At 43.6% G+C, this 22,661-nt stretch overlaps 1 protein-coding gene and 1 long non-coding RNA gene across 2 annotated transcripts; both read left to right on the top strand.

Annotated features, from left to right (window-relative positions):
* The first annotated feature begins 488 nt into the window (after positions 1 to 488).
* LOC5564171 (DDB1- and CUL4-associated factor 12) lies at positions 489 to 14,888 on the top strand. The gene is made up of 4 exons (XM_001648463.2): positions 489 to 1,223; positions 13,281 to 13,940; positions 14,003 to 14,191; positions 14,278 to 14,888. Exons 1-4 carry the CDS (start codon positions 843 to 845, stop codon positions 14,434 to 14,436), a joined length of 1,389 nt encoding a protein of 462 aa, XP_001648513.1. The 5' UTR covers positions 489 to 842; the 3' UTR covers positions 14,437 to 14,888.
* Positions 14,889 to 19,462: 4,574 nt separating this feature from the next.
* On the top strand, positions 19,463 to 21,088 carry LOC110678943. Its single transcript, XR_002502068.1, has 2 exons — positions 19,463 to 20,505; positions 20,562 to 21,088. It is a non-coding gene; the product is annotated as an uncharacterized LOC110678943 (long non-coding RNA).
* Positions 21,089 to 22,661: the final 1,573 nt, after the last annotated feature.

Raw genomic sequence — 22,661 nt, 5'->3', positions numbered from 1 at the left:
ATCTTCAGTCACTGCTCATGTTCGAAAGTAGTAAGTACTACATGTTCGAAAAGTTTTTTATTCATACCAAAAGTGTAGTAAACTTTGTGGATTTTGTTTTTGAGTAGATGCTACATGTAGTAAAGTTCAAAGTTTTTTATTCATATCACCCAGTGAATTTTTCTCCACTAAACAACCCAATTGCGCTTTGCACGGTGACGTCATCAGAAAATCGCTCTCTTTCCCTCCTCCGGGAAATCAGAAAACAACGGTGCCAATACCTGTCAAAGTTAACAGGTACTGGCACCATTGTTTTCAAGTTTTGCTGAAGAGCGAAAGAGAGAATTCCGCCGTGAAATGCCTAATTGGCCAAATACGCGGTACAAAGTCACTCCACTTTCGGTACAAAAACTGTGGGTGGTAAATTCAATCAGTTTGCGCACGGAAAATCCAAAAGGGTAATGAAAAATGGGTGTCGAATTCACAGAAGTCTTCCAAGCCATCCAGTTACTGTTGTCATTGTCAAGTAGACATTTCCCGATTTGAGTATATTATTTTTCAGTAATCGTAAACTTTCTCCCATAAATATAGTTTTATCCGAGGAAAAAATCGGCAAAATTTGATAAAATCCGTGATTCGGGCTTTGTTTGTGGTTTGACTCGTTGGCGGATGAAAAGTTGTGCGCATTGAGTCGGGAGCGAGTGACGAAAAATGTTCTGATATCGACGGAAAAGTGCGACGACAAAAAGGCAGCAGCAGCAGAGTTTTGTGTTGTGGAGGAGGCTCCCTCTTTTCGGTGGCTGAGCACCACCGCGAATTCCGAGTTCCGTGTCTTCGAGCTGCTAGCAATTTAGAATAGCGAAATGTCCAAAACGGTGAAACGGCCCGCAGCGGGAATCTATCCGAACTGCTACATTCCCTCCCGACTGGAGGACCGAAGGCAAAGGGCCCGGATGCTGCGGCAAGAACGGAGACGGAAACCGGACAAGCCGGACGATTTTGTGACGTACGAGGACAGCGACAGCGAGGAGGAAACCCCGGCCCAGCAGCACCAGGTCCTGAGCACGTCGTACAACTTTGTGGACTATGTCCGCAGTCGGGAGTCGGATCTGCGGGAAGTGCGCAGTGTTGATTCGGCCTACGCCAGCAGGCACATTCTGACGCACGATATGTTCAAGGAGACACCGATCGCGCTCGGGAACATCAATAAGGTGTTCTGTTCGCAGTGGCTTAGTAATCGGCAGGTGAGCATTGGTTTAATCGAGGAAGAAGATTATGCGTCATACAATTTTATGTCTAAACAACTTTTTATTTGTTAAGCAACGAGGGGCAAATGAGTAACATAGGAGTTCTTGAAATCACAATATCTTTTATTTAAAATGCATAAGGTGTGTGTATAATATTTAGATTGACACCCACCGAATTCTGAATTGAAATTCTGTGCAAAACTCCATTTACTATTTCTTCCTGAGCCTGGGATTATATTTCTTAGGTAACGATTATTTTAGATACTTGATGGCTGTATTTTGTTGATTGAATGATTTTTAAGAAAATGGCAAAATGTTTATTATAATAATCAGATATTTTATCTTCTGGAAAGATCGCAGTAGCCAGCGCGCGAGACCGGTGTGTTGAAAATTTATCTGTCACGTTTCTATCGTCTCTGCGAATTCTTAGATTCGGCTGGTGCAGTTTTTGATAAAATCGGAAATGGAACGGTTTATTCTGCACGCGTTCTGCTGGACAATGTTTGTTAAAGTCCAAAGAGAAAATAAAGATACATCGAATCCGGACCTTAAATTTTCAGGAGTACAGGTCTGGAGAGCCGGAAAGCGGATCGGACTGAGGGCTTGATCGAATGGTACTCGCATGTGGTTTTCAGTTCCAGGATTTCAGTTTGAAACGCTGCCTTGTTCTCTAGATTTGTGCTCTTGAGGGTTTGAGTTTTGGCTTCATTTCATATTCACCAGAAAAATCGTTTTTTCACGTCGTCGCGTCGCCGTAGTTTTGTTTTTTCGCAATCGAGTTAAGGTTTTCGCGTCGATGGAGTGATATTCTGCTTTTGTGAAATGCACATGCTGATTAAGGCGCAAGAATCCATCATTCAATCATCAGCAATCATCAAAAATTAAAAACCAGTTTTTTCGTTCAAATTGCAATTAATCCTTATGAAAATCTATCATCGCATTTCAGATAGCAAGTGCAATGCAATGATAGATTTCTTGAACATTGCTTTGATTTTGAGCAAAAAAACTTTATCCCCGCTCTTCTTATCACACCCTCTAAAGCAATGTTGAACAGTAAACACGAAAGGCCATCACTTTACTTTACTTTACTTTTGCTGGCGCTACGTCCTTCAAGACATGACCTGCGCCACAATGTTACGCCAACTAACTCGGTCCATGGCTGCTAACCTCCAATTCCTCGATCGCCCCACACTTCCAAGATCCTGCTCCACTTGGTCAAACCACCTAGCTCGTTGCGCTCCCCTTCGTCTTGTACCGGCCGGATTTGAGTTGAACACCATTTTTGCGGGATTGTTGTCCGGCATTCTCACAACGTGTCCCGCCCATCGTACCCTTCCAGCTTTGGCGACTTTCGTGATACTGGGTTCACCGTAGAGTTGCGCAAGCTCGTGGTTCATTCTTCTCCTCCATACGCCGTTCTCACATACTCCGCCGAAGATCGTCCTAAGCACACGTCGTTCAAAAACTCCTAGCGCTTGCAGGTCCTCTTCGAGCATTGTCCACGTCTCATGCCCGTAGAGGACTACCGGTCTTATTAGCGTCTTGTACATGGTACACTTAGTACGGAAGTGAAGTTTACCAGACCGCAAGGTCTTGTGGAGTCCATAGTAAGCACGACTTCCGGCGATGATACGTCTTCGAATTTCTCTGCTGCAGTTGTTATCCGACGTTATCAATGATCCGAGATAGACGAATTCGTCCACCACCTCGAACTCATCCCCGTCGATCGTCACGCGTCTGCCTATGCGAGCTCTATCGCGCTCGGTTCCTCCAGCCAGCAGATATTTCGTCTTCGACGTATTTACCTTCAATCCAACCCGATCTGCTTCACGTTTCAGCCTGGTATACTGTTCAGCAACCACCTGGAACGTTCTTCCGACAATGTCCACGTCGTCAGCGAAACAAATGAACTGGCTGGATTTATTGAAGATCGTGCCCCGCATGTTGAAGCCCGCCCGTTTCATAACACCTTCTAGCGCAATATTGAACAGGAGGCAGGAAAGACCATCGCCTTGTCGAAGTCCTTTGCGTGTTTCAAACGGGTCCGATAAAGCACCCGATATCTTCACACAGCACTGTACACTATCCATCGTAGCTTTGATCAGTCTAGTCAGTTTCCCGGGAAAACCGTTCTCGTCCATAATCTTCCATAGCTCTTCGCGGTCGATGGTATCATAGGCCGCTTTGAAATCGATGAATAGGTGATGCGTAGGGACTTGATATTCGCGACACTTTTGAAGGATCTGCCGCAACATGAAGATTTGGTCTGTCGTCGATCGCCCGTCCACAAATCCGGCTTGATAACTTCCAACAAATCTGCTTGCCAGTGGCGATAGACGGCGGAAGATGATCTGGGAAAGCACTTTATAGGCTGCATTAAGAATGGTGATCGCTCGATAGTTCTCACATTCTAACTTGTCACCCTTTTTGTATATTGGGTATATTATTCCCTCCTTCCACTCCTCCGGTAGCTGTTCTGTATCCCAGATCCTGGCTATCAATCGGTGCAGACAAGTGGCCAACCTGTCCGGGCCCATTTTAATAAGTTCCGCTCCAATACCATCCTTTCCAGCTGCTTTGTTGTTCTTGAGCTGTTTGATAGCATCCTTAACTTCACCTATTGTGGGAGTTGGCACGTCTCCCTCATCCGCCGTACTGATGAAGCCATTCCTCCTGCTGTCTTGATCTTCCTCCTCTGCGCCGTTTAGGTGTTCATCGTAGTGCTGCTTCCACCTTTCAATCACCTCACGTTCGTCCGTCAAGATACCACCATCCTTATCCCGGCACATTTCGGCTCGCGGCACAAAGCCTTTGCGGGATGCATTTAGTTTCTTGTAGAACTTACGTGTTTCTTGAGAACGATACAACTGATCCATCTCTTCGCACTCCAACTCTTCCAGGCGGCGCTTTTTATCCCGGAATAGATGGGTTTGCTGTCTTCGCTTCTGTTTGTATCGTTCCACGTTTTGACGGGTGCCTTGCTGCAGCATCATCGCCCGCGCTGCATTCTTCTCGTCCAAAACCGTCTGACACTCCTCGTCGAACCAACCGTTCCGTCGATTTGCTTCCACGAACCCAATGGCACCTTCCGCTGCGTTGTTTATGGCTGCTTTGAGACTACTCCAGCAGTCCTCAAGAGGGGCTTCGGTGAGCTCTCCCTCTTCCGGCAACGCTGCCTCAAGGCTTTGCGCGTATTCAGTTGCGACTTCGGGTTGCTTGAGTCGCTCCAGATTGTACCGGGGCGGGCGTCGGTACCGAATGTTGTTCACAACGGAAAGTCGTTGGCGCACTTTAACCGTCACAAGGTAGTGGTCCGAATCGATGTTTACGCCGCGATAGGTTCTGACGTCGATAATGTCCGAGAAGTGCCTTCCATCAATCAAAACGTGGTCGATTTGCGATTCAGTCTGTTGGGGTGATCTCCAGGTGTACCGATACGGGAGGCTGTGCTGGAAGTAGGTACTACGTATGGCCATGTTTTTGGAGGCGGCGAAATCAATCAGTCTAAGGCCGTTTTCGTTCGTAAGCTGGTGAGCGCTGAACTTCCCTATAATCGGTCTAAATTCCTCCTCCTGGCCAACCTGAGCGTTGAGATCTCCGATAACGATTTTGACATCATGGCTTGGGCAGCCGTCGTATTCACGTTCCAGCTGCGCGTAGAAAGCGTCCTTATCGTCATCGTCACTTGCTAGGTGAGGGCTGTGCACGTTGATTATGCTGATATTGAAGAAACGGCCTTTGATCCTCAACTTGCACATTCTGTTGTCGATTGGCCACCACCCAATCACGCGCCTCTGCATTTCGCCCATCACGATAAAAGCTGTGCCCAGCTCATGTCTATTGCCGCAGCTCTGGTAGATGGTATAACCATCCCTATACGTATGTACCGTCGACCCTTTCCAGCAAACCTCCTGCAGCGCTACGATGTCGAACTTGCGGACCCTCAATAATTCGGAAAGAATGCGGGTACTTCCCAAGAAATTGAGAGACTTACAGTTCCATGATCCGAGTTTCCAATCGTTAGTCCGTTTTCGATGCCTGGGTCTATGCCGATTGTTCCGGTCCGAATTTACATTGTATGCTTCCTGTACTGATGATTTTTACGGCTGGCTTGTAAGGCCTGCACCAACCCCCTGTCTCGCCGGAGGATCATCGTGCACAGCACTGTTTAGAGTCCCACGCTGGCACTAGGACGATGATCAGCCGCTCCTAACATGGAGAACAGACGCTGTTTTGAGCCGCCCCTAACATGGAGAACAGACGCTCTGATAAGCTACACCCTCAGAAGAGAGGAGCCCCCCTTCCCTGTCAGCATACGACCAAGGTTCCACCAGGGTTGGTTACCCGATCTTCCCTACGGTTACTCGTATCCCAGGCGGCACCACGGGGAGGTAGGGATAGGAGTTACTGGACAAGAGGCTAAGGACCACAAATGGGGTCTATTTTATACCTGCAGGTACGCGAAGTACCAATGGTACGCATTGTCCAGTCATTTACCACCGAAAGGCCATCACCTTGCCGTAACCCTCTGCGAGATTCGAAGGGACTCGAGAGTGTCCCTGATACTCGGACTACGCACATCACTCGCTCCATCGTCGCCTTGATCAATCTTATCAGTTTGTCCGGGAAACCGTATTCGTGCATAATCTGCCATAGCTGTTCTCGATCGATTGTATCATAGGCCGCTTTAAAATCGATGAATAAATGATGTGTGGGTACATTGTTGTTGCCAACACTGGTAGCAACTAATTATGTTGCTCGGATATCGTTGGCGCCATAGCAACCGGATAACAAATCTAAGTAAGCTGCGGCTGAAAAAAAAATTAGACTGAACGAAAAATTCTAGCGATCAAGACGTGCGAGAAGAAAACTTATCCTAAATGTAAAATAAAATTAGTTAAAATCAGTGATGGAAAGTGGCGAACGCTTCATCTGAACTGGAACAAAAACAAAACCAAACGCTCCCGAGCGTCAGAGCGCTGGCTTACTCGCATCTGTCGATTCCCGAGTAACTGAAGCAAAATGTGATTCGCGAACGTGTTCGGAGCTGCTCAGAGTCATATTGTGCTTTTGGGAAAAAAGCTGCTTACCCTCCGAGATTTATGGTTTTCAAGGGCTTTTGACTACAAACTAGTAGTTTACTATCGATATGATGGTTATACAATTAATTTGTCTGTTAAAACCATAATAAATCACACCTTGCTCGGTTACTCGCGAGTAAACGCTCGCGAGCTTGTTGCTACTTCTTTTGACATGTTCTCCCGAGCAGACGGGTGCGGGCTTACTCACACCTAGCCAGATCCCGAGTCTGTGATGTTTGTTATGGGTTGGTATACACTCGTGAGCTGCTTCGTGATGCGAACTTTTCCAGCACTGGTTAAAATTACTTTGAAGCATTTCATTCGAGTTTGTCTGGTAAAATCCTACAAATAGTATTTGTAGCAGCTGTAGCAGGTGAGTGCTGACGGTGGCCTTCAATCTGTGGCCATTCCGTCCCGCCGACTGGATTTTACAATTGTATTCGCGGCATTTCTGCAACACCTGGCGGATGGCGAATATCTGGTCCGTTGTTGCTCGTTCGCCCATAAATCCTGCCTGATATTGTCCAACGAATTCTCTAGCAATTGGTGATAGACGGCGGCATAGAATTTGGGAGAGTACCTTGTAGGCGGCGCTCAAAATTGTGATCGCACGATAATTGGCGCAATTCAACTTGTCGTCCTTTTTGTAGATGGGACACACGACACCTTCCATCCACTCCTCCGGCAATACTTCCTCCTCCTAAATCTTGGAAATAACCCAGGGCAGCGCTCTTGCCAGTGCTTCACCACCGTATTTCGTTCGTGAGAAGATTTCCGCTCTATCAAGGATGGATGAGCAATTTGGTGAGCACGTTTTATGCTTATGTAATGCAGCTATGATCTCTCCCCACTAAAAAAACTCCTTCCCATGACAACCATAGAGATGTAGAGGTGATCTCGGTCTCTAGTAACAATGGATATCATTAGAGTGGTTCAAAAAATTGTTTTTGCTCCACACCGCTCATTCGATGATAGATCAAATTCTGAGTGTCCTCCCAAAATTTGAGCTCATTCGGATGAAAACTGAGAGTGCACAAGGCATTTGAAGCTTATATGGGAACTACTATGGGAAAAGCAAGCAATTCATTCATTCGATCATAGTGTTTGCCCATGTGCTCTTGGGGATTAGAACTACGTTGATACTGTGCGATACAATAATCAGCTACAACTTTGCCGAAGACCGGTTTTAAATCGGACGCCTCAGTAATTAGTTATTGATTTTTGAATGAGTTGTAAAATTTTGGCTATAATTATTGGACTGTTCTGCAGGCATCACTGGATATATGCAGTTAAACATAGTAGCCATGATTGGTGCGTGCTATCTTTCGCTCCAGGTGCAGCAATGTTGCCTGTTCAGAAGTTAAATGAGCACTGCTGAAGAATTTGTGACTGGTTATAAATCAATAACTAATTACTGAGGCGTCCGATTCGAAAACGGTCTTCGGCAAAGTTGTAGCTGATGAATGTGTCTGACAGTATCAACGTAGTACAAATCCCCAAGAGCACATGGGCAAATACTATGACCGATTGAATGAATTGCTTGCTTTTCTAATAGTAATTCCCATATAAACTTTAAATGGCTTGTGCAGCCTCAATTTTCATCCGAATGAGCTCAAATTTTGGGAGGACACTCAGAATTTGATCTAGAATCGGATGAGTGGTGTGGAGCAAAAACGATTTTTTGAACCACTCTAGGATATCATACTAACATTCCCTCCTGTTGCGGCCAGGATGTCTTTCCCTACGTTGTGTGATTTTACGATGACGGACGACGGGGATACAAATGAACAAACGAATCACTTCGAACTTCTAATTTATTACCACCGAGGGACAACGTGCACAAGCCCTTTAAAGTTTATATGGGAATTACTATGAGAAAAGCAATCAATTTATTCAATCGGTCATAGTGTTTGCCCATGTGCTCTTGGGGATTAGAGCTACGTTGATAATGTGAGATACATTCATCAGCTACAACTCTGCCGAAGTCCGTTTTCAAATCAGACGCCTCAGAAATTAGTTATTGATTTATATTCAGTCACAAATTCTTCAGCTGTGCGCATTTAACTTGTGAACAGGCTTTTAACTCATTTAACAGTGAAACATAGTAGCCATGATTTATACGGGCTATCTTTCGCGCCAGATGCAACAAATGTTGCCTGTTCAGAAGTTAAATGAGCACTGTTGAAGAATTTGTGACTGGATATAAATCAATAACTAATTACTGAGACATCAGACATCTGATTTGTAAACGGTCTTCGGCAAAGTTGTAGCTGATGAATGTATCTCGCAGTACCAACATAGCTCTAATCTTCAAGAGCACACGGGCAAACACTATGACCGATTGAATGAATTTCTTGCTTTTTCCATAGTAATTCCCATACAAACTTTAAAGGGCTTGTGCAGTAGAGTGATGCAAATTATGAAATTTTTGCTCCCCTATGCTTAAACGATTTTCATTATGGTAAATAGCATCCTTCCAAAGTTTGAAGTGATTCGCAAGAAATTTGACTGTGCACACGCCATTTGAAGTTTATATGGAGATTACTATGGAAAACGCCAATCTTCTGTGTTCAGTCCTCTATCTTTTCGTCATAACATTTTATGGAAAAGTGAACACACTCATCCTATTTGAAAATTTCCCAGCTACAACTTTGCCGAAGACCACTTTTTGATTGGACGTCAGGATAAATTGTTATTCATCATCGTAAACTTGGTTTGCATGTAGCATGCTTCACCAACTGTTCTGCAGGCAACAGTGGTACTCCTGGCGGGAAGAATAGATCAAAGTAATCCAGGCTACTATGTTCTACAGCAAAAAAGCAGTGTTGCTCTGAAAGTAATTGAATGATCATCTCAGCATGATATAGACTTTGTTATCAATAATAACAAATTATCCTTACGTTCCATCAAAATGTGGTCTTCGGCAAAGTTGTAGCTGGGAAGTTTTCACATTAGATGAGTGTGTTCACTTTGACATAAAATGTTATGACGAAGGGATAGAGGGCTGAACACAAAAGATTGGCATTTTTCATAGTAATCTCCATATAAACTTCAAATGGCGTGTGCACAGTCAAATTTCTTCCGAATCACTTCAAATTTTGGGAGAATGATTTTCATCATAATTGACATCGTTTAAGCATAGGGGAGCAAAAACTTTTAAATTTGCATCAGTCTATTGTGCAGTCTCAGTTTTCATCCAAATGAGCTCAAATTTTGGAAGGACACCCAGAATTTGATCTTTTTTGAACCACTCTTGGATATCCAATTCAATCATTTCTCAAAACGCTTACACTGATGCGTTTATGTTGAAATTTCATGATATAGTGATCGCATTATAGCCGTTTCCGGATATTCTCTGTGTCTCGAAATTTGCCTACCTACAGGGGCACAAAATAACACTTACACAAACACACTTTTACACCTGACCTGACCCGACCAACGCCGAGAACCACATCTATCGTACAGCAGTGGAAGACGAAGGCCTTCGACAAGGACCTTTTCGTCGAAGCACTTCGTGCAGACAGCGATATCCCGGATCTCGATGCGGTGGAGCTGACAAGGGCGATGGTCCGGGCGTGTGACATAACAATGTCAAGAAAACGGAGGCTATCAAACAACCAGCGTCCCGTATACTGGTGGCACGAGGCACTCTGCACTCTTGACGCCGCTTGTCTTAAAGCGAGAAAACGATATCAGAGAGCGAAGCACAGGGAAGTCCGAGAAGAGCGAAGAATTGTGTTTCAGCAAGCCAGAACGGCTTTCAAACGAGAGATTAAGCTGAGCAAGTCCAACTGCTTCAAAGGGCTGGCCAGCCCTACCATATGGCAATGAAGAGGTAGGAAATGCCGAAGCTCGTCAGATCTCCGACGAGGAGCTTATAGCAGCTGTGAAAGCCCCGGGTCCGGACGAAATCACCAACGTGGTACTCAAAGCAGCGGTCCTTGCGTATCCAGATATGGTACTGGATACACTCGGTAAACTCTTGGAACGGGTTATCCTCAGCAGGATGATGAAATGCACAGAGAGCAAGAACGGGCTATCAGAAAGGCAGTTTGGATTCCGGAAAGGAAGGTCGACGGTGGTCGCAATTCGGACAGTGCTCGAGAGGGCCGAGAAAGAATTGAAACAAAAGCGTAGACGAAATCGTTTCTGTGCTGTGGTCATGATAGATGTGAAGAACGCGTTCAACAGCGCCAGCTGGGAGGCCATCGCCGCTGCGCTGAACAAAATTCGGGTTCCCGACTTAGAACGCCGGCCCGAAGGAGTTAAGAATAACGGCTGGAGTCCCACAAGGTTCCATACTGGGACCAACGCTATGGAATGCGATGTACGACGGGGTCCTATCGCTGGAGCTACCTAAGGGGGTCGAGATTGTCGATGACGTCGTCCTACCGATAATAGGAGAGACGTTGGAGGAAGTAGAAATGCTGGCAACGGAGGCAATTGGTCTAGTCGAAGATTGGATGGAGGGAGTCAAGCTGAAGATAGCCCACCACAAAACGGAGGTGCTACTAGTTAACAACTGCAAAGCAGTCATGCACGGTGAGATAACTGTGGGGGCCGTGCCATAGCATCACAGCGAAAGTTGAAACACCTGGGCGTAATGCTAGACGATCGACTGAACTTCAATAGTCATGTCGATTATGCATGCGAGAAGGCGGCGAAGGCGAACAATGCGCTCACAAGACTTATGCCCAACATAGGTGGTCCTAGAAGCAGTAAGAGGTGTCTTCTGGCTGTCGTATCAACATCGCTACTAAGATACGGTGCGCCAGCCTGGGGCGCGGCGCTACAGACCAAGCGGAATCGGGATAAGTTAAACAGCACGTTCCGACTCATCACCATGCGAGTGGTGAGCGCGTACATGACTATATCGTCGGAGGCGGCATGCGTAATCGCTGGGATGATCCCGATCTGCCTCATTCTGTCCGAAGACATCGACTGCTATCAGCGAAGAGTAACTAGGCAGGCGAGGAAGTTGGCAAGAATTCGTTCGCTGGCTAAGTGGCAGCAAGAATGGGATGCCTCCGAGAAAGGCAGGTGGACCAACAGGTTCATCCCGAACCTATCGGCCTGGGTGAACAGGGAGCACGGAGAAGTGAACTTCCACCAGACACAGTTCTTGTCAGGTCACGGCTGCTTTAAGCAGTATCTGCATCGATTCGGCCATGCGTCTTCACCATTCTGTCCTGAGTGTATGGAGATTGAAGAAACGCCAGAACATGTTGTCTTCGACTGCCCGAGGTTCAACATAGAACGAAACACGGTGGCGACTGCTTTTGGTGAGTACTTCAGCGTAGAAGGTGTTGTCCACGGAATGATAAGCGATCTCGATCTTTGGAATATGATGACCAACATGGTGGTGTAAATAATGTCTGGCTTACATCGCAACTGGCGAGAGGAGCAGCAAAACGAAACGCAGAGAGCAGCGCTTGACGTCGGGACGTCGGGGCGCTGATGAACCGGGAGCCAAGCTCCCACCGGAATTGTCGGACTATCCTCGGCACTCGATAAGTCAGTCTGTTGATGAGAGGAGACCATCGGGCGCGATCGGAGTAGGCTAGATCCTCCGTCGGAGCCAGACCGAGTAGAACGAGCGTAACGTAGTATCGGTAATAAGTCGTCGCCAGTGAATCGGAAGCCATCCTCCAACCGGAATCTCTGGGCCGACTTCGGCACTCTACCAGTCAACAACGGTGTATAAACAACGCATAACGTTACCGGTTTCGGGAGATATTCCTTCGTCGAGGTACTCTTCATCGGAGTAGGCTAGCTTCACCTCGGGAACTAAGCCGAGTAGTATCGATCACGACGAATCGTCGGCTTTGGGTCGTCGGGACGCTTGCGGGGAAGTTACCTCTCAACCGGAATCGCAAGACCTACCTCGGCATCCAACCGGTCCGCCCGTAGAGCATGACGAGCAGAAAAATAGAGTCCAGCGCACCAACAAAACAGAGCAGCATCCATCGAAAAATTCTCACATGGCCCAGGCGTGTAATCGGCCCCGAAATTTGAGTGACATTTAGCTTAGCTTAGCTTAGACTGACTACACATATCAATGGTTGCTATTCCGTGATTGACCGAAGTCAGTGAAAATGCACACCGAATCAACTAGAAGATCGGCTGGGATCGGCCATAATCTTCTTCAGTGTGCATAATTCAGTGCCTCTATTTATACATGGTCAATAACGGCGCCGGCCACGTCCTTGCAGTCAGATGGGATGGGGGGAAGGAATGTTAGTGTGTAACCTTTGCTATTTGGAGACCGTGTTTGCCTCTGCATTCCATAAAGGTTACTGGGAGGGATGTTTGTTAATGGGGAGGATCGTTGGGTCACAGGATTCACTTTGATAAGCGATTAGACCATGATAAATAATTATTTGTGAGATATAAACATGCTTTTATGTAAATATAATATTTTCATTTGATATGAACAATATCTATGTAGAGAAAAATTATGACGACACTTGAGGTGACGAACCTTTCAAAGTTTGTTGAATAAAGTGAACCTTTCGCAAGTCTACACTTGTAGTGTCGAACCATTCAATTTTTTTAATTCAGCGAGAATTGCTCAAGTACAAGGCTGGTTTTAGTGGGTCGTCGTTGTTGCGGAATCCCCACACTCCCTGAGTTACCTTCTCATGCGTATGTTTGCAGATTTCCCCCGTGTAAAAAGGACACAAAAGCACAGCATATAAAAAAGCCATTCATACTCGACCTGACCTAGTAAGCCACCAGAATAACTCCGGCTTCATGAACATTTCAGAGTACCTCTAGCCACTTTTAGAAACTAGATATGTGTACGAATACCTACACTGGCAAAACATTATTAAAATTTCGTTTAGTATTCGGTGAACAGTGAGTTTTTTTTTGCTTTCACTCAGTCCTGTATTAGTAATAATAAGGGTTAAGGGTTTATTTGACCGAATAACTACGTACATATCTAATATCTTCATGTCTAATCTTCTCATAGGTGGTATTTGGTACAAAATGCAACAAGCTGATGGTGTACGACGTGAACACCCGAAAGGTGGATGCAATCCCCACATTGCCAAATAGTCGAGGCGCCAGTCCAGATACCCAGTCTGGCATTCATGCATGCCAGATTAATCCGAGCCATAGCTTACTGGCGACGGGAGCTCGACACTCGGCGGACATTGCCATCTATAGACTGCCGACGCTGGATCCCCTTTGCATCGGAGAGAATGGCCACCGAGATTGGGTGTTCGATATGTGCTGGTTGGACGATCAGTTTTTGGTGTCCGGGTCTCGCGATACCAAAGTTGCCCTGTGGCGTATCAACGAAGACAACATGGAGTTCCCCGTAGTCAACAAGGAAGGCGAAGAGCAAGAAGCCGTTCCGACGTATGCTCGAATCACCCCGGTGGCAATAAAGGACTGTCGGGGTGCTCAGAAGATTCGGGCACTCTGTTTCCACAAAGAGTACCGGGAAATAGCGCTACTTTCGCTCAACGGGTATATGCACCTGTTCAACGCGGAAACGTTCTCGCAGAAGCTATCCCGGAAGCTGCCGAACTGTCAGGAGAATGTGTGCATCGCATGCCAACCGAACGGTCTGTATGCAGTAGGTTGTCGCTCGTATACCTTACTACTTGACCCGAGGACACTGCAGGTTGCTTTATTGTCTGAAGAACTGTACTTCTAGAGCTGAAATTGGTTCTATTTCATTCGCAGGCAGTGAAAAAGATCGCATCTCGATACAGTGGATGCGGTATTCGCTCGGCCAGTTTCCAGGGTAACATTCTCACAATAGGAACCGGTCTGGGGATGTTGATGTTCTACGACATCCGCGCTGGAAAGTATCTCGAATCGCAAACCAGTGCCTCCCGCACGGTAGTGTTGAAGGCCAGCCGAGGCTATGTAGTGAGTATATACACTGTGTGAACCGTTCAACGGCCGAATTGGAGACCCACCATGGTAGACACTAATGTTTGATTCGCTTCTTCCAGGCACAATTTCCCGAGGAAGAGATGGACAACTTCCAGCAAATCAAATACGTTCCGGCTATCTACACGCACTGTTACGATAGCAGCGGCACCAGACTGTTCACCGCCGGAGGGCCACTTCCGGCAACGCTCATAGGTAACTACGCGGGCATTTGGCAATAGGCACGGTTCGGACGACAAACACCCAACAATATGAAGTGATAAGGGAAAAAACGCTCCTTTGCAAAAGAGGATAAAGCTAATTTTAGTACATAATTTATTTTGTTCATACCTCTCATACTTCACCGAAATCTGTCCTATTGTAATAACATATTCAACAAAGGCAAAAGCTTCACATATCAATGCAAATGTATCTAATACTTAGATTACTTACAATTCAGACTGCTTCAGGCAGAGTTCAGGATTTGGACATTGCTTAAATTTGAAATATTCGTTGCGAACGATCAGATAGGAACTCAAAAGCGGAAGCAGACATGTTTCCTGAAGTAGGTACACTTCGGCGATTTTCCGTTGGTGAAGAGGTGGATTGGAAATTATGTGTACCCGTTACAACATCGTCACCATTTAAATTTACAAAATATAATTGACCTATCCCACCTTTGGGACAAACAAAATATGTTTGTTGTTGGGCATGATTTCGGATGGCATTCTTACACTCACAACACGAAGGGTTTTTCGCAATCTGTGGTCATAACCTGTCCCATTTCATTACAAATGTAAACATTCTCTAAGCCCTCTTTATACGGCTTGATGCTGGATAAAGGCGCTGTACATACGAACGGAAGCTTCTATGTGATCCTTTTACCAACAAATCTGGCGAATCTATTCCATCTACTCAGCTATTTTTAAGCCCCAATTTTTGTGTTCGCAGCTCTTAAAGCGTGTCCACGTTAAATTTCGGACACCCAAATAATGGCAGCAAAAAAAAGTTACTCATAATTCAACAAAAACAATTGTTTATTTCAGAATAAAAGAGTTATATCTACAAAATAAACAGTTGACATTGGTTGGTTGACATGATTTTGACTTCCCAACTTTGCGAGCCACATTTCGCACAGAAAGATTGGGATTTTTCTCAATAATGGTTACCACCTTCTTATCCATTTGTCGGGAGCATACTTTTCGATTTGTTCCACTTCCAACCTTCCGATCCACAGTCAAGCGCTGGTCAAATGATTTGCAAACACTAAATACCGTACTTTTCGGTAGCTTTAGTTTTTTGGCAAGATCGCGTACCGATAAATTCGGATTTTGCTGCCGTTCAAACAAAATGCGTTTGCGCACTTCCACTTGATTGGACGTCATTTCAGTGAATGTTACGATAATGTAAACATGTTGTACCACGAAATAAAGTGGAGAGTTTCAGCTGTCATATAAGTGAAACGTTTCAGCAATCCGTGAAGTAATTCAAAACCTACACTGAAAAAAAGTGTCCGAAATTTATCGTGGACAGGCTTTATTCATACCGATCATTGCTCTATCTCGACAGTTATACGACCAGTAGCTGTGTAACATCTTCGGTAGGCGCTTTCTCAACCATTTAGCAACTGTTGAATAATTTTCATACAGCTTTCCTGTATTATGGATTAAATATTATTTCCGGAAGTTTTCTTGAGCTCATTAGAGTCTAGTTTAATTCTAGATAAGGCGTCTGCTACGACGTTACTTTTCCCTGGTACGAACTCAATATCAAAGTCAAATTCTTCGAGATCAGTTCTCATTCGAACTAACTTTGATGATGGGTTTTTCATACCGAACAGGTAAACCAACGGTCGGTGGTCAGTACGCACAGTAAAATGTCTTCCTAATAAATATGGTCGATAGTGCATTATCGCCCAATGAATAGCTGCTAATACTTTTTCAATGATGTGCTTGTTTGCTTCGCCTTTTGTAAACGCGCGACTGGCGAAAGAAACAGGTAGATCATTGTTTTCGTGTAATTGAGATAATACCGCACCGCATGCGAAATCCGATGCATCTGTGGTAATGATGAAAGTTTTTTGGAAATCCGGGTATTGAAGTATCTTTGGTGAAAGCAACATAGACTTTAAATTTTCAAAAGCAGACTGACATTCGTCTGTCCATTTATATGTAACATATTTTCTAAGTAGTTTATTCAAACAACTACAAGTTTTTGCAAAATTGGGGATAAATCTTCTATAATAATTACACATTGCCACAAAACTTCTAACTTGGTCAGCGTTTTGTGGTTTGGGATAATTTTTAATGACATCAAACTTTGAACTATCGGGCAGGATCCCTCTATCAGTGATCTTGTGCCCTAAAAATGTGACTTCTGCTTTAAAGAAGTTGCATTTAGCAGGGTTAAGCTTTAAATTTCTCTGCCTAAAGCATTTAAATACTCTTCTTGAGTTTTTCAAATGGTGTTCGACTGAACATCCTACGACAATCACGTCGTCAATATACAAAAATGCACACTCGGGACTCAGGCCACTTAGTGCAATAGCCATCATTCTTTGAAAGCTGTTCGGGCTTATGTTAAGACCAAACGACAATCGCTTAAATTGGAAATGTCCTCGCTCTTGAAGGGAAAATGCAGTAAATTCTCTTGAGTTTTTATCGATTTCAATCTGGTGGAAACCAGACATTAAATCTAAAGTTGAAAAATATTTGGCTCTGCCGAGTTGATCGAGAATATCATCGATTCTCGGCAGGGGAAATTTATCAGCTAGCAATTTTTTATTTAGTTGACGGTAGTCCACAACTAATCTCCACTTTGGATCAGAGGTTGTGGACTTTTTTGGCACTAGAAATATTGGGGAATTATAACTTGATACTGACGGCTCAATGATATCGTTTTCAATTAATTTGTCAACTTGTCGGCAAATTTCATCACGTTGGCTACGTGCATTGCGATAATTTTTAATGTATACAGGAGCTTCATCCTGCAGTCTAATTTTTTGCCCATAAAAATTATTACAGGTGAGGAGATCATTTTGGAGACTGAAAATGTCGTTATATTCGCTACAGAGTTTAAAAAGTGGTGTACGAATAGAATTTGGTAAATTTTCGAAATTTAATTCTTTTTCTAATGACTTATTTCTATCAATGTTATCATTATTTGTAATTTTGTATACGTGAAAATTTTCTAATGAATGAATACGTGGTGTAAAATGCGTTAATATTATATTTTCTTCGTTAGTGTTAATTATTCTAACATATGGAGCATCCTTAGAAACTATAGTATTACTGCAGAATACTCCGGGTAAAATCTCTGAAGATTCTATCAAAGCATCTCGATCTAGGTTTAAATTGCTTATATGTCTTATTGTTTCTGCACGAGCGGGTAAGATAATTGTACCATTCAGATTATTTTGAATCGGTACTACTAAAGAATAGTTATTTACATTTATCGTTAATAACCAAGAATTATAGTCAATATTACATGTAAAATTTGCAAGAAAGTCACGTCCCAATATACCATCAGTAGGTATTGGAAACGTACTATTCACTAATTGAAATGTGTGCGGTAAACTGAAATTATCTAAAATTAAGATTATATTTACACTGCCAAGACTTGAAATTTCTTGGGCTGATATACCTCTCAAGGTACTCTGATTTTGTTGATTATACGTAATATTTGTGGTAATATAATTAGTTTTTAAGATTGATACATCTGCTCCAGTATCAACGATAAAGGTGCAGGGTTGATTTGCTACATTTGTTTGAATTGTAACGAAGTTACTGGCAGATACATTCACTGTGTAAACTGCCCTTGAATTCCGCCTAAAGGGTGCGGCTGCAAATGTTGTATTGCTCCAGACTGTGGGATGGTTTGTAGGGTACTTGGTTGCTGATATGCAATATTGGGCACGAGCTGCGGTTGCTGATTCGTCGGATGTTGGTTAGACTGCGTGTAGTAAACGCGTGGATTTCTTTGATTATTTTGTGTCGAATTATGAGTAAATCCGCGATTATTGTGAAAATTTCCGCGTCCTCGTGGAGAATAATGATTTCTCTGATTGTAACCCTCATTTTAATTCGTTCGGCTTTGGCGATTATTGTAACTGTTGCGGTTGTAACCGCGATTACCGTAGTTGTTACAGTAGTTGCCACGATTATTGTTGTAGAAGTTGTTTTTCCGCGGCAATCCTCTCCTAGCATTTACTGTCAATACTTGAGCGGATCGGCCAATATTTTCGTTCACCTTTTGTATGGCTGATTGAATTGTTGAAAATTCATTAGCCTTTAATATGATTTTAGTTTCATTGTCCGTTATTCCGTTGATTAAGGCGTCGACTCCAGCTTTCGTTGCCATTTTGGTGGCAACATCTGTTGGAATCTTGCTTTGGATGTACATGGTGGTCAATTGGGTTGAAAGCGCTTCAACTTGTTCCAAAAAGTTTTCTGCGCGTGTATATCTTAACCTGTTTAATTTTGCCAACACTGTATCTGGTGACTCAGTATATTTACAGTTATTCGATACCGCGTCGATTATTCCCTGGAGTGTGGCTACGTTAGTGGGTAAAGCTAGACGAGCTCTCCCACTTAACCTTGTTTTAACAAATTTTGTTGCACTGTAAGACCAAAGTACCCTTTAAAGGGTAAAAAAGTACCCTCTTTGAGAGAAACTAGTTTAACTCATAAAAAGAGTAAAGGGCCTTTACTCATTAAAGAGTAAACCGCTTGTACGTCAAGTCAACGAGTGATTTTTACCCTCTATTCCAAATGAATTTTGTTTGGAATGAGAGTAAATTTTACTCTTTTTTTGACTTGAATATTATATGATATTAATTAATAGTAATGAATAATGTGCAGACAAATAATTGGGCGTTTTGTTTAGCAGATTATAGAAATTTTATTAAATTAATGTTCTATATCTTGTGAGCATGCTATCTTTCATATAATTAGCTCCCGGTCGCTGTTTCTGTGTGGCGTCTCGCTTCAGGCCGCAATGACTAATCATGATGCCATATCACACCGAACATTTTGTTTAGCCGACTCATTCTGTAAGAATATCAATATTTCTTTAATTAAGAACGAGATGGGTGATAAATCTCGATTTATCACTAACCTGCAAGATACTGCTCAATAACCTGCGATCAGGATACAACTTCGGTCGCACAGAAAGATAAAGACATAAGATTTTCTTCACCCATTAAAGAGTAAACCATTGGAACTTACGAATGGGCAAAATTTACCCATTATGCAAAATTTTGAAATGCCCCTATTTTTGACAGCTTCATATATCGGAAAAAAGTGGGTATTTTTTACACCTTATAGGGTAATGTCAAGTTTACAGTGTGCAGTAAGCATTTGGTCGGGTTTGATTGATTCCGACAGTAAACTTACTGCTTCAACGAAGGCTTCCAATTGTTGTGGCAAACCATCATATGGTTGTACCAGCGCAATAGCATTTTTCAGATCAAAATTTTCTTCCGGCGGCGGCATTTTTGGCGTTTCGTCTGAGCTGGCTAACTTTCGTTTAGTTATTGTGCAAATTTCCCAATAGATGTCTCTAGTTTGCTTACAGATTTCGTTGAATTCGTTGGACGGTAATTCCTGGTACTTTTCGTCTAGACAATTTTCGATCACTTCTTTTAATTCTTTGGCTAAATTAAGATTCGACTCTAAAGTGTCTTTAGAAATTTGCTTGTAGATTGACTTTTTAAGGTTGTCTTTGATTCTTTTTAGGTCGCTTATTGCTGGCCTGATAGTTGGGAATAATAAAATGTTTGCTATTGGTGGGATTTGTTTTCTCGGGTAATTCATAACAAAATCGAATACATATCAAGTTATCTAATACATACATCACAGACAAACATACATGTTTGTACAATGCTGTTCCTGTTCATACTCGGCCAATACCTTGTTGTTGTTGTACTGCTGGTGCTGCTTGGCTCATCACGGCTATGCGGCTAAGTTTTGCACTGTCGTACTGCTTGGCTCATCACGGCTACGTTTTGCACTGCGGGACGGTTGAGCAGCTACCTGCTTGCTGCTTTCCGTGTGATTTTTTTTTTGTAAACTGTCACTTGTCTATCGGTGGTTTGACGTACTTTACTATTATCACTTCGATACTGTTGCTGAATTTTGTGAACTGTCAAAGTCTGTTTTTCAAAGCCTTTTCAAGTGCACTCCGTGTTTTCGTCTAGTGAAATAGTGACACTTCATTGAGTTGTTGTTCGATTATCGCGCACAAGATGTAGAATGTCGCTAGCATAAGAGCTACCGCTACACAGAAAAGCGCAATTGGCTGATACATTTTGAGTGAGTGTTCCCTTATTAACTTTTGTCCACGCGCATTAAACTACACTTGTTTTCAGATTGTTCAGGCTAACTGCATTGTTCACGCGTGTCTGGGTACGCATACGTTCGTAGTTAGTGATTAACTTATACGCCAGGTAAATAAGTACGAAAATCACTATGGCCACTAAGGTGTACGCAATAACTTCCGTCGAAACTGTGGTTCTCTCGGCGTGTTCCTTGTTTTTCGCGTTGCTAGCATTGATTATGCTCACAATTTGTTCGTGTGTAACCGGTGGCACTGCTGGTTTTGTTTCGGTTGAACCCATTTTTGCTTCAGTTACACCAGATTTTCACTTTAAACCGAACTTAATTCTTTCGTCACGGTCGCCATGTAATAGGTTACCGGACTTCGGATATTAAACTTGACTTAACTAACTGAGTGATGGTTAACGAATGAATCTTTATTTCGGAGAAGGCTTAAGTGGTAACCTAATGTGGTAAAGAATGGTTGAACGAGGAGTGAGCACAACGCTTGGTATATTTGATAAACAGATGTCGTAAATGCGGACAGTGCTTGTTGTGCACATATGGTAACAATTTGGAGGTATCATAATAAGGAAGGCAAAATACAGTTTGTGTAAACTTGGCCTGCTGAGACTTTCCCAGTAGGTCAAATATGGGTGGTCAGATTTTAGGTTGTTGCTGTGTCAAATAGAGGAAGTGTTTAATTTATGAGTATGTGCTTCGTAGAAATATGAAGCGGGTGAGATTGTGGTGTTGTATTACTACACGGTCGGAACAAGAAGGCGTGGGGCGCAGCGAGCTAGGTGGATTGACCAGGTGCACCAGGACCTGGAAAGCGTTGGTCACAGTCGAGGATGGAGAGAAGCGGCCATGAATCGAGTGAATTGGCGAATTATTGTTGGCGAGGCTTTATCAAGACAGTTGATGTAAAGCCAAATAAGTACAGTTCGCGAACCATAACAGTTCGTGGCATATCGCATTCGGAGAGCCATATGAATGTAAACATTCACTCTCTCGTTTGGTACGTGGCACGAGAGCGTTCGCGAGCAGCAACTCTCACAGACTGCAACAGTATCCAGTCGTTCAGATGATTTCTGTTTTGTATAAAATTGGTACTAGCTTTCATATTTACTGATCATGCAGCCTTTAACAACCTAATTATAATCTAATGGACCATTGAACACCCCTTTGGTTGCAAACATGCTATTCTTCTCTACCCGGGATCCTATACTTATTATTATCTCTATTGACGAGATTTGCAGCCCGAGGGTGGCTCAACTCAGAGCAATTCTATACTATCCTAATACTGTTTCAAAGCGGTATTTTTAAGTGATTTTTCCGTCCTTTAGAAAAAAAAACATAATTCGTAGAACTTGGCTTGTGTTTTTGGCTCCCATACATTTTGTATAGAATGAAAAAAAATCTGAAAAAAATTTTTACAAATAATATCTGTCGAGTAGTTAAGCAAAACGAATGCAAAATTAAAGAACATTCAGTTCCGTCCTACTCGAGCTCTGATTGGGTACCACTTCTAGTACTGCATTTGGTCCCTCGGTAGTGCAAAAGGTACCCAAGTTTGACAAATTGCAGTACACTTTTCACGGCATTCTAGATTACCTTATGAGCCAAAAAATTTTGGGCAACTGCAAGGGACATTATTTCATTTCATTTATTTAGTTAACATCTACACAGATAACACTGAATCAACAATATCACGCCACAATACTCGGTTCGTGGCAGCATCTCTCCATCCTCGGTTCTGCCCCACGCTCGCCAAATCGATACGCACTTGATCCGCCCACCTAGCTCGCTGCGCTCCACGCCTTCTTGTACCAACCGGATCCGAAGCGAATACCATCTTTGCAGGGTTGCTGTCCGGCATTCTTGCAATATGCCCTGCCCATCGTATCCTTCCAGCTTTGGCCACCTTCTGGATACTGGGTTCGCCGTAGAGTTGGGCGAGCTCGTGGTTCATCCTACGCCGCCACACACCGTTCTCCTGCACACCGCCGAAGATCGTCCTAAGCACCCGACGTTCGAAGACTCCAAGTGCTTGCAAGTCCTCCTCGAGCATCGTCCACGTTTCATGCCCGTAGAGGACTGCCGGCCTTATGAGCGTTTTGTACATGGTACATTTGGTGCGGGCGTGAATC

The sequence above is a fragment of the Aedes aegypti genome, chromosome 3 (assembly GCF_002204515.2).
Source record: "Aedes aegypti strain LVP_AGWG chromosome 3, AaegL5.0 Primary Assembly, whole genome shotgun sequence".
Classification (NCBI taxonomy): Eukaryota; Metazoa; Arthropoda; class Insecta; order Diptera; family Culicidae; genus Aedes; species Aedes aegypti.
The sequence above is the reverse complement of the archived record's forward strand: the minus strand, read 5'-3'. Positions and strand labels throughout refer to the sequence as shown.

What these genes read in the sequence shown, in the direction of transcription:
- LOC5564171 (XM_001648463.2), top strand. Translation starts at nt 843, where the DNA reads ATGTCCAAAACGGTGAAACGGCCCGCAGCGGGAATCTATCCGAACTGC. An exon ending in AGTGGCTTAGTAATCGGCAG is followed by an intron (nt 1,224 to 13,280) that starts GTGAGCATTGGT and finishes ATCTTCTCATAG; the next exon opens with GTGGTATTTGGTACAAAATG. An exon ending in TTGACCCGAGGACACTGCAG is followed by an intron (nt 13,941 to 14,002) that starts GTTGCTTTATTG and finishes TTTCATTCGCAG; the next exon opens with GCAGTGAAAAAGATCGCATC.